At 36.8% G+C, this 12,621-nt stretch overlaps 1 protein-coding gene and 1 long non-coding RNA gene across 2 annotated transcripts in view; one reads left to right on the top strand and one right to left on the bottom strand.

The window, feature by feature from the left end:
* Positions 1-2,468, bottom strand: part of LOC135207455 (major facilitator superfamily domain-containing protein 4A-like) — a 61,476-nt gene extending 59,008 nt beyond the window's left edge. The window contains exons 1-2 of the mRNA XM_064239180.1: positions 1,694-2,468; positions 1,167-1,360 (exon numbers count right to left, since the gene is read on the bottom strand). Of these exons, the coding sequence (XP_064095250.1) occupies positions 1,167-1,341 (175 nt within the window). The 5' untranslated portion in view covers positions 1,342-1,360; positions 1,694-2,468. The remainder of the gene's footprint in view (positions 1-1,166; positions 1,361-1,693) is intronic.
* Positions 1-12,621, top strand: part of LOC135207457 (uncharacterized) — a 227,372-nt gene that overhangs the window by 10,617 nt on the left and 204,134 nt on the right. The gene's annotated exons all lie outside the window — the stretch shown is intronic.

Genomic DNA, 12,621 nt, shown 5'->3' with positions numbered 1-12,621 from the left:
TGATATGGATATTTAGCACACATATATATTATGTTTACCTTGATCTTGGATAAGCTTGAATAGCTTATCCAAGATCAAGGTAAACATAATATGTGTGCTAAATATCCATATCAAAATAGTGTGGTTTGTAGCTTTAGAATATATTGTGAAATTGGGATTTTCATCATACAAATCTTCCATTCACCAAGATTTTGTTAAGACTAAGAATTTGGGGATGATTTATAGTGCGTATTCATGTATGTCAAGTTTTTATAATGTAAATTGGAATCTCATATTTTGTTCAGAAATTCAACTTGTAAGATCCCTTCAACTCTTCCATACCTCCTGAGTGTATTATCCTTGTAGACCTCCGTATCTTGAGTACTGATGGGATTCTACCACCTGGGTATTATTGGACACTTGACAGGTCGCCTACCTTATTAATTCTCCAGCTCCTTGGGATCGAGGCATAATTAACCCTATTTATATTCATGGCAACCACATGTGTGCTACAAGTGTATTGACCTGATTATGTCGCCGCACTCTTATGTCGTTGACATTCCATCAATCTTGTAGTCTTAATTTCTCTCATCCTGGCACTTCAGGTTTCAAGGGACTGATACGCTCAATATTTCCAGGCTTTTAACCTAACATCAAATTGGTATATACCAGATTTCGCTCCAGGTAATTCAGATATAAGTATCTGCAGCCTTTTATGTTTTGTTTAATATGAAAAAAATGATACAGGTTAAAATGAGTTCTTGAGATACATTTTAATTATTCAAATGTCCTTTATTGAATGACTATGGACTGTGATATTCCAGATTAAGGTAATAGTGCAGATTAAGGTAATAGTGCAAGTTATAAAAGAGAATGGGACATTTGTATTTTTATTTAAAAGGAAATATTGTTTTCCTTTTTTTTTCTTTCATTCCTTATCTTTGCTGTTGTATTGCCATTTGTGCATTCACAAATGCGATAATGTCCACATGTTTAGATACCTATTAGTGCTTTGCTAAGGCTGGGTTTTTGTATATGGGATAAACCTACGAACCTTAAAGGAGGAATATTCTCACCATACAATAAAAAGTGACATTAGTAGGAAATAAAAATGTTGAAAAAACGTGCCAAGACATTACTCAAGACTTGACAGTGACGAATTGTAAAAGCAAACTTAAATCTCTCACCTTCCATTCTTGGCACCATCGTGTGCCCCATCTTGTTGACGCACAGTTCCTTCGCGTGCCCTAGGACTCCAGCTCCCCCGGCGTCCCCGTTGGTCTCTGTTTCGTGTCCCTCACTTTTCCCCACGTTGGTGGCAGCGCCATTCTGGTCTGCCTTGTGGCCCTCCGGGGTCATCATGGTTCACGGGGCACTTGTCCTGAAATACGGGTTGATATTGATATTTATATCTCTTTATGAAGAGATCATGAAAGTTTTCTAATGGGAAATCTTGATGCTCAAATGGACTGTTAATTATTTGTGATGTAATATTAATTAAACTCTTAAGTTACTTTATATAAAGACAAATTACAGATTTTTTTAGTCATAGCTATTTGGATGTGTATCAAGGCAGAATGGAAATGTTCTTATAATTGGTAGTTACAGAATGGAAATGTTTTCATAATTGGTAGTTACAGAATGGAAATGTTCTCATAATTGGTAGTTACAGAATGGAACTGTTCTCATAATTGGTAGTTACAACTTTACTTACACAAATTTTTGAATTTGAGTAGGCTACGTCTGTCTTCTTATCTCTCGATGGCGTGAAAGCAAGTTTGCTTTTGCAAGAATCTGAAGGAAATCTGTAGATCCAGTCAGCTGATCACACCTGGTTAGTCATTGTCGAAGTAGGTGAAACTTCAGGGGCATAACACTTGAAACTGTTCAGGTATTATTTTCTTAACCTTGATAGGAGTAACGTGTGGTGCTCAAAAGCCGGCTCAAACGTTTTCCTTGAATGACACAGTCTTAGCAAAATATAGTTTTTTGTCTTTGTCAAGTCTCATTTACAGGAACGAACATACCTGTTTTACCTAGCTCTTGCACTGAGCACTAATATACTAGTTTTGACTTGCTGCTCTATATCAGGAATCTTTGATTGTTACTGGCTTTATTTATAAATTAATAAAATAATCTGAGTTGACTGCAGGAGTTCTCTTAGCTAAGCCTTTGATTTATAATAGCACAGATCTACGAATACTGACGAAAACTAAAGTTGAATTTTCTTCTAGTGATATGGTGTTCAGAATGCCTGGAGGCTTTTAATTTCATTGTATTTTTAATGCAATTTAGCGATAGTTCTTTTTTGATAACTGCAGCATTGAATTCTAATTAGCCTTTTACACTTTTTTGTTCTAGGCATCTAATTCTCGACTAAATAAATTTTTTTCTGTTACTTTTTTGCTTTTTTTAGCGTTTTACTAAAAAAATTATCTATTTATGAAGACTACACTATTTCTCTCTCTAAAAAACTAATTACTGAAAATCTGAAAAAGAGATAAACAGTTTTTGGTTAGAAGGAAAAGAGTGTTGAAGTACAACATATGGCCCACTGAAGGTACAAACTGTTAACCAGACACTTATTCGAATCTTGTTCTGGAAAGAATTGTTGATCAGTTTCGGTTTTTTTATGTCTACGTATATATATATAAGATATATATAATATATAATATATATAATATATATATATATAATTATATAGTATATATATCTATATATATATATATATTATTATATATATATATATATATTATATATATATATATATATATATGTGTGTGTGTGTGTGTGTGTATGTGTGCGTGTGTGTGTGTGTGTATGTGTGTGTGTGTATGTGTGCGTGTGTGTATGTGTTTACTACTTAAATTTTTGTCGCCTACACACACTGTATTCTTTTGCATGGAAAATTTCATTATCAAAATAACTATAAATTTGGAATAACTCACACTCAAAAGAAAATATAATTGATAAGGGCTTTTACTCCCCTAGGATTTGAATCTGGGCCTTTGGTTTAGAAGCGATGGACATTTGACTTCGTTCACTTTGCTATCTGTCGAATTCAGGTTCCATATTTAGATTAATATCAGACCTCCACTCCACCATAATGGCTGATTGGTAAGTTTGTAAAACTTGGCTAAATATTAATGATTGGCTCTTAGACATATGTGATTTTTTTTTTTTATATTTCAGTCTTCAAGCCTAAAATATTGTTTAATATCGAATGCATTTCATCTTGGAAGTAACGTGTACCTATAGGAAATTATATTTGTTTCTGTCCCCGCCTGTATTCGAACTTGGGTCTTTGATTTAGAAACAACGATAGCTGGTCGACTTTGACCATTCGGCTGTTAAAACAGACATACGTTTATGTCGATTCTGAATTCGACGGGAACATGTACAGCAATGTTCTTAATACATTTTCCTGTGGTCTACGTAACCTAAAAGCAATATAATTCCCTACTGCGAGCTCTTCTGCGACTCTAACATGGTAGTGTCAGCAGATTGACAGAACTACGGTGTTCTGTTTCCCTGTCTCCTCTGTCTGTCGTTTTCATAATGAGACAAAGGTTTCACAGTGTTTAGGTTTGTTTAGCTTTTCTCTGCCTTTCTCTACTCTTCGTTCATAATGGGTTAGTTGTTTGAATTTTAAGTGTCTGCCTCTCTGTCTGATAATGAGAATGAAAAGCGAAATGTCTCATGATAAGAATGAAAACTGAAGTAATTCAATAATAGCAAAAATACAGCGAAAGGCAAGCATAAAATGTTTCAGCAAAATACATTACGTATAATCCTTCGCTCCTCTTTCCTTATATTTCTGTCAAATAATGGGGCAAATGGAGCGAACAAAAGATAAAATGTAATGTAGGTCCGCGTTTTTCACCGTGGATTTGCTCTATCTTAGAAAAAACAGTCATGAATGGCCTCTAAAGGTGGAAGGTTAGAACTTCATAAAAAGAATTTTTGTGGGGTCTCAATGACTGTGCCAGGAACCCAATTCGGGTTATTAAGTATATCATGATGATCCTAGTCTCGAGACTGTGCCAGTGATGTCTTATTTTTTGTATTTCGAACTCGAATAGGATTTTTTTTATTTTACCCACTTGCAGATATTATCATTAAGACCGGTGCATAACGATTTCTGAGACAAACTCTGGAGTTCTGTGTTGATTTACACCAGATTGTTCCCGGTATTTGATTTTTTTTTCATGTATTTTGTTCAAAGTTCCCTATGACTCAGATGGTCCGTATCAACTGGAGGATCTGTCGTAATCTTAAACCAAGTTCATTTTCCAAAGGCGAAGGTTACGGGAGTGTATAAAAGAAACGCGAGTCTAGACATATTGTTTAAAATATAAAGATTAGTTTATAATACCTGCCACAAAACGTATTAAATTTATTAAAGCATTACTACCATAGCTTTATGGGGTTTGAAGTAGAATGCATATGGCCAAGCATGCTGTAATGAGAGGTATTATTGTGATTCTGTGGGGCTAGCAGTGACGGCATCAATCAGAATGCAATGAATATGCTACAGCTGGTTTATGAAAGTGATTGTTCTTTTATTTAGTCAGGTGAATGAATATAGAGTATCTGTAGTCAATACTTTGTCTAGATGAATGAATATATATAGCATTCGTTGTCAATACTTTTCTGGTATGAAGAACTTCCCTGGTAGAGAGAGAAAGAGAAACGGTGACTAATATCACGAGGGACAGTACACGTATCTCACAACGGTTCTCGACGAATAGAATACCGATTAAGTACATGATCTTGCTCCTATTATGCCCCCAGATCTTGCTTCTCCCTGTGTTAGTCGGTTGACTTTTACGGCCATGACTGCCGCCACAAGTTAAAAGTAGTTTTGGTGGATTTTTTTTTTTTTTTTTATCTTTTAGAGCTTGTGCTCTAAAAGTTTCTCTTTTTAGAAAACACACTCTCTCTCTCTCTCTCTCTCTCTCTCTCTCTCTCTCTCTCTCTCTCTCTCTCTCTCTCACACACACACACGAAACGTGAATCGTACAAACGATTTTCTTGAAGAGTAGTTTATTATGTGGTCTGATCTCTTGATTGTACGTTACCGTTTCATAATTTTTTGTCAAACGAAGCGTTCTTGCCATTTTATGTATATGATTGTTCTTTGTAGTGTAAGTGGTAAATTTGTTATTTGTGTATTCCGAAAGAATATACTCTGCCGAATAAAATTTTCTTAAAGGCCTTTTAAGCTTATTTTAGAGGTGGTACCACTTACTGAGTTACTTATGAAATTTATTGCGAGACTTCATTTGTAAAATCTACCGGTAATGAATCCTCTAGTTGCTGTTGTAATACTGTATTCAACTGATGGTAATTTTAATACTAAAATTAATCGCATGTGTATGATTTTTATAGGAAGTTTTTTCTAGAGCATTACTTTTATATAGGTATTATTATTGACGCCCCCTGTCTCTCTGGCTTATTAGCACAAGGGTTAAGCCAAGTCTTTAGACCTTGATGTGACGCTCCTATAGCTCACAACCGAATAGAACTGTTCGCTCCCGGGATAGCGAAGGAACAAAATAAGCACCTTTCCTGTATTGGTTCTGCGGATGTAAAGCAGTGAATTATATACATAAATTTTATGCAACTGATGTGGATCGCAGCCGGCTGGAGAAAGAAGAGAGGACAGCGCCTCAGTGGTATGATCGGTATGATCTTGACCTGCCACCTCGGTGGCCGCGAGTTCGACTCTCGGGCATTCCATTGAGGTATTGGGGATGTGTATTTCTGGTGATGTTTACACTCGACATGTAAAGCCGTTGGTCCCGATGTTGAATAACCGCTGGTTCCATGCAACGTAAAAACACCACACAAACAAACAAACAAACAAAAGAAGAGAGAACAAAACAAATACCTGATCTAAGTGGCAAGGGCTCCATAAAATGTTGCCTTATAATTGAAAGATGGAGGGCCTAAACGAGATAATCCTCCCCCCCCCCATCTCTCTCTCTCTCTCTCTCTCATTGTCGTTCAGTATGTAGCAGTATTACGGTGAAATGTCAGACTGAAATATGTCATTTCGCGGATGACCTTTATGGTAAAATATTCTCTTACGTCGTCTGACAAGGACATTCATCGGTACGATTCAATTATACGTAGTTTACGAGTTCTGGAATGTATTGCAAGAATGATTGTACTTTTGTTTAGGATGATTATAGCCGAAATGACTAGCATGAAAAAAGCGACAGGTTACCGGTAAAAAATGGATTTATACGGAGTGTTTGAGCATATATACACTATACTAATAATAACAAACAGTCATTTTGACTTGCAAGACGTAATTCTGTTTGCCATTACGGACAAGGACAATACAGTGTTTCTTAACTTTTATCGTGCCAGAGAGGAAGAATTTTTTGGGGGGTGTTGGGTGGGGCGGGGACGGGGTGAGATTCCTATTCGGTACTCGTTTGTTCAAACAAACAAACAAACTCGTTTGTTCACGAATTTACAAAACGGAATTGTCTGGATTATAGTAAGCTATGTATCAGTAAATAGAATTTAGTAATGATGAAGGTTAGAAACAAATGAAAGTCAGAAACAAGGCGAAGACAACGTAATGTGAACGGAGAAGAAAAAACTAGAAGTGGAAGCGGTAAATATGTACAGAGTAGGTTAGCTTCAAAGGTAAAGGAACAACATTTGCGGAACGAGAAGCGAGGAAAAGAGGCGGAGAGAAAGTCAACAATGGCCAGCATTTATTTCCAGACCACAATCTTCATTGCGAGATCAAGAAGACTACAAAGCCTATTGCACGGCAGTGGAGTTCTATTCAACGGATAAATAAAGAAAAAAAAGTAAACAAAAAGAAGAGAAAACTTAAAAGATTAAATTCATTCGTGAAGAAAAGGAAAAAAAGGTAATGGTACCCCATTTACCGACGATGTAAGAAAGAAACTGAAACCAGCTGTAATACGGTATAAGAGTCTTCTTGCTTTAGTTATAATACAATATGAGTATTCTTGCCTTTGTTTGTTTTAAAAGCTCCTTTTAAAGGTAGTGGAAAAGGCAGGCAAGAGCCCCCATCTTGCCGGGACAAGGAAAGAAGATAATCCTTTCTAAAGAATGTTAAGCTATTCAGGAACAGCCGAAGAATTTCAGGCTTTGGTAGAAAGAAAGGAATAGTCGCCAACGTAGTATGATCTTTATAATGGCATTTTATCATATAGTAGCTTACAGTGTTTCAAGTGCCTGCCATACAGAATGAAGATTGAAACTGGCAAAAATGCTATTCGCCGTAAGGGGAGTAGTGCCCTCTGTGCACGTCACGTGGTGGACCAAAACGTCCTATCCAAGACGAAAAAACCCACCCAGCCAAGAGTGTATAGTGAGTCTCCCTGGGAAAGTTCGGGCCGCTGATATGTGTACTTTTGGGACAGTTCCTGGCCTTAGGCTTTTGAAGATATGACTTAGTGGCATAAAAGAATCATAGAGCAAATAAGTTACGACGGTAAAAACACGGACAGAGCGTTGAAGATAAGGTTTATGGGAATGAAATGGGGACTTAGGAACAGTACCTCCGGTAATGTTTACTGTGGGTGATAAGTTGGAGAGTGACCTTTGAGGGTGACGTTGTCCCTGGAAGATTGTAAGTTAGGAGGGAACGGTGACGATGGAAGATGAAATAAAATAGGTTAATATTGTGTTTTTAAAGATCTCAAGGAGGAGTACCTATTGTATGTTTTATCACATTTTGGCGAATTAAAAGTAAGAATTGGGGAACATATTTGTGTGTGTGTGTATATATATATATATATATATATATATATATATATATATATATATATATACATACATAAATATATATGCACATATAATTTAATAAAAACTTTACCCCCAGGAGAGAATTTGGTTCCAGAGAACATTTATGAGCGCCTCAGTGGCGTGATCGGTATGGTCTTGGCCTGCCATTTTGATGGCCGCAAGTTCCATTGAGGGGTCAGAGATGTGTATTTCTAATGATAGAAGTTCACTCTCCACGTGGTTCGGAAGTCACATAAAGCCGTTGGTCCCGTTGCTGAATAACCACTGGTTCCATGCAACGTAAAAACACCATACAAACAAACAAACAGAGGGCATTTATCTCTCAGATCCAAAGTCTCTACTTTTTTGTGGGTAATGTTGCATGCCCATCGGGATCTACCAAACGCGGCGTCCCATTGAGCTTCCGCAATGTTTAGGACAAACACCTCGGAGGTGACGAGTCGATAACGAGCCAAAGTAGCATCCACTTTTACGTGTGATAGATCTGCACTATCGAGCGAGTTCCGGTGACTTGAAGCATGTTTGCGTTTGCACGTGGGTGTTAGTATGTTTATGGATATATATATATATATATATATATATATATATATATATATAATATATATATATATATATATATATATATATATATATATATATCATACAGTGTATCGTAAAGTTATGGTCTTTAATTTGTGTCTGCGCCTGCATGTGATAATTACGAAGAATAAATATTGTGAAATAGCCATGTGATGACACTGTCGTATGCAGTTTAATAAACAACGTCGATTGGAAGAGCATAATTCAGGTCAAAGTAAAGATGACTAAATATTGCACTAAAAATAATTGAAAGGGAAAAAATTTCTGATTTTCAGGGAAAGACTTTATGAATAAAAAAAGAGAAAAAATAAATGCAGTGGTCGGACATCAGAATTTTCATAAGTACATAAAGTTGTTTTATGATGGGACTCAGCTTACCACTGCACAGTTCTCTCTCTCTCTCTCTCTCTCTCTCTCTCTCTCTCTCTCTCTCTCTCTCTCTCTCTCTCTCTAAGAAAATGTTGTTCCTCGTATATCTTTCCAGGGGTTCGCTGCTGGCCGTAGAAATGTTGCCCGAGATGAAGAAAGAAGGAAACTGCATATTTATTACGAGCTCTCTCTGGGCTAGTGCTGTGTTACGGCTCGCTGCCCTGTATGTTTTTGTTGCTGCACTTCACTTTGCAAGTTTATGTAGATGAGATGCAATGGCATTTATGTTTACAAATGACTCACTTGGGAGTTGAAGTTTCGTGCGCAAAAATCTCAAGACTCCCGAGAAAAATCTCGACCCAACTCCCCGAAGCCATCTTTCTTCTTTCCCGCCTTTAATCAAGTCTCTCTTTAAATCTCTCTACATTGCCGACTTTCAGACCTGGCTTCCTTTCGTATTGCTATTGTGGTCTTGCTTATTGTCGTCCTTGGCAATGCAGATTGGTCACAATAGTGATTTCGCAACATCTCAGCTGTTGCAATCACTTTAATATGTATGTTCTTTCAAGCTACTTTCCATAGTACTTTAAACTATAAAATGCTCCATGCTCGCAGAAAGTGTTCCTTTTTCAGTGTTGTTCTTTGGCCGGCTAACTAAAATTCAACGGAACAGATTCCCGTCTTTACTAATTCTGATGATTCTCAGTGTTTGAAGTAAAACACTAGATGTTCCTGGGCCATTAAATAGAATTATATTAGTATCTTGCATTCTGCGCTAGAATCTGGGCTGCAATTATAGGAATATCTGTTCTTGGTATTTTTAGGCAGCATAACGTAGGTGGAGTTTTGTTCATTCTTACCATGCTGCCTATTTATTTTTCTATTTCATGTGACGGCACATGAAGTGAATAATCTGGAGGAAAAATCTGGTATTTTGTTGCAAAATAGTTTTTTTTTTTACCTATACGTATCTAACAGCCAGAAGCCACAAGTACCAGAATTTGAGTGTGAAAGAAATTCCAGATTTTTTCTTTTTTTCTTTTTTTTAGTGAAAGGGAGAAAGAGAATCTCAAAACCATTCTGTTTCCAAAAGCTCTCATCCTCACTTATTTTGTTAAAAGATAATTAATTGATATTGGACAACGGGATTGATATTATTCAAGAGGTAAACGATATGTCAATTAAGCATCTTATAAAACATGACTACGGCTTTTTGTAAACACGCACAGATTTATTTTTGCATTATAATTATATATATATATATATAGATATATATATTATATAGTTAATATATCTATATATATTATATATAATATATATATATATATATATATATATATATATATAATATAGTTTCTTACGATTGATGAAGAAGTTAGTTTTAATGTTTTATGTAATAGGAAAAATATATTTTAACCAATGAAGGAAGTTCATAACTTGTAATTTAATGGTGATGGTAATTGCCTTACTAGTGAGAGGAATTATAGGCGTTGTTTAGACACTTGGAACCAATACTCTCTACGTCTAATATCCATGAATTATTAGTTGACAGCAATATCGTTTTAAATTCACCCTTTTCGTCCATTCATTGAAAGGAGAGTGGAATTTCCATCACATTCAAATTCAGGTACTTGAGACCACTGTCTTTTGTATAGGTATTTATTATGGTTCAGTTCTCTCTCTTCTTTTTTTTCTCTACCCGCAGCTACTACCAGAGAGAAACGCCGATTTAATGGGACTTTGTCAAATCGCTCTTAAATCGGCTGGAATTCGAACCATTGTTCTCTCGCTGTTGAGGCTTACGTGATAGTCTACGTCCTCCGGAGACGAGGAGACTCAGAAGAGTCTATTCATCATGAATCTAATTCAATTTTTGTTTGTAAATGTGAGAATCTAGGGCATGAGATTTAGTTTATTAGAAATAATTTGAACTTTTTTTTGTTTTTTGTTTACATCTCACGCAGTGTACTGTAGGTATTACTTAAGTTTCTTTGCAGCGTCCCTCCGGCCCCTAGGTGCAGCCTGCTGTCATTTCTTTTACTGTACCTCCGTTCATACTCTCTGTCTTCCATCTTGCTTCTAACAAGTGTTTCATAGTGCAACTACGAGGTTTTCCTCCTGTTACAACCTTTAAAAGCTTCTGCTCTCAATATCCTTTTAGTGCTGAGTTATCATTGGTGCCAGCGCTTTGGATTGAATTCTATATTCTATCCCCAGGAGGTTCAGAAGAGTTTATTCATCATGAATCACATTCCATTTTTGTTTTTAAGTGTCAGAATCTAGGGGATGAAATTTAATTTATATAAAATACATTTGAGCCTGCGGAGTCATTTTTTTCGCGCATATAAAGGAAGGTCAAAGTTTTTCAGAGAATTTTTAAAACTAAGAATGGGAATAAAAGCAGTGCTACGAAACCGCCTCAGTTTCCGATATTGGTTAATATTGCTTGATAATGATTACATGAAATTCACATGACGCCCACCCTTAGTAAACCCGAGCGCCTCAGTGGCGTGGTTGGTATGGTGTTGGCGTCCCACCTCGGTGGTCGCGGGTTCGATTCTCGGGCATTCCATTGAGGAGTGTGAGATGTGCATTTCTGGTGATAGATGTTCACTCTCGACGTGGTTCGGAAGTCACGTAAAGCCGTTGGCCTCGTTGCTGAATAACCACTGCTTCCATGTAATGTGAAAACACCATACAAACAATTTCGCTCGTCTATGTTTGTTGTTGCATCAATTTACACGAACACAGCTAATAAGGTAGGTCTTAAAAGGAGAGAGATGGAGGGAGAGAATTTTAAGTATATCATGAAAATGTATAGAGAAACAGGCTTCTTTGAAAATATTTGTTGTTTTTCCTAAAGTTTAGTATTTTGTTATTATATACTACTGCTGATTTTACATATGCACTACTGTCATGCACTAGTAGTTTTCAGCAGCTGCATTTATTCCAATCTACTGTGTCAAAGGCATAAGTTTCTCGAACAAGAAAGAACTTTATGCAGGTTTTTAATATGACATATTTATGTATGCACGCTCGCGCATTCTTACGCACACCCACAACATTATATATATATATATATATATATATATATATATATATATATATATATATATATATATATATATACGACTCGTCGTTGTTCGTGTGTTGCGGATGTGTTCGTGCGTGGGGACGTCGTTCTCTCAGATTTCTCAGCTCAAGCTGTCAGGAAACGCAGCCAGCCATCTTGTTGTCCTCCAGTAAATATACAGTTTTGAGGAGGCAGTAAAATCCCCCTTTTCTATGTCGACCCAGACAGCATCATTTGTCTGCCTTCATTTCTCCCCTCCTCCTCCTCCTCCTCCTCCAGACAGCTCTCTCATCCTCCGCGTCGAGTTCATCAGCGGCCTTCTTTCCCCTTGTTCGCTCCCACTCTAGCCTCATATATTGTCATTCTGTCCCCCGGGAGAGTCTTGGATTTAATGTAAGAATTCTCTGAGGATCTTCGTATATAGTATTCAGTGGTAAATGGGTTTCCTACGTCCGTATTAGATATGTAATGGGCTCTACTCCGGAACCTCCTTCAAGGAAGAATCTCCTCTCTCTCTCTCTCTCTCTCTCTTGCTCTCGCTCTCCGAAGTTAATATTCCTTTTGAACGTACGGTTGAATTAGCGATGAACTCTTGTCTGTAAATGGATGATGGCTGTCGCAGGTTGGAGTTTCAGTAACTAGGTTTTGAAGTGGTAGGCACTTAGGATACGTGGTTGTTTGGAATGTTAATAGTGATTCAGGGGGAAATTCCACAGGAGTGTATTAAAAGTTTTTTTCGAGTGAATGTTTTAAAAGTAGAGGTACACGATTCAAGGCCTTTTAATGCGTTATGATAAGATATGGTGTTTATGGTCAGTTGT

This window comes from Macrobrachium nipponense, chromosome 32 (genome assembly GCF_015104395.2).
Source record: "Macrobrachium nipponense isolate FS-2020 chromosome 32, ASM1510439v2, whole genome shotgun sequence".
In the NCBI taxonomy this organism is placed as follows: domain Eukaryota; kingdom Metazoa; phylum Arthropoda; class Malacostraca; order Decapoda; family Palaemonidae; genus Macrobrachium; species Macrobrachium nipponense.
Note: the sequence above shows the minus strand (reverse complement) of the source record. Positions and strands in the feature narration are given on the sequence as shown.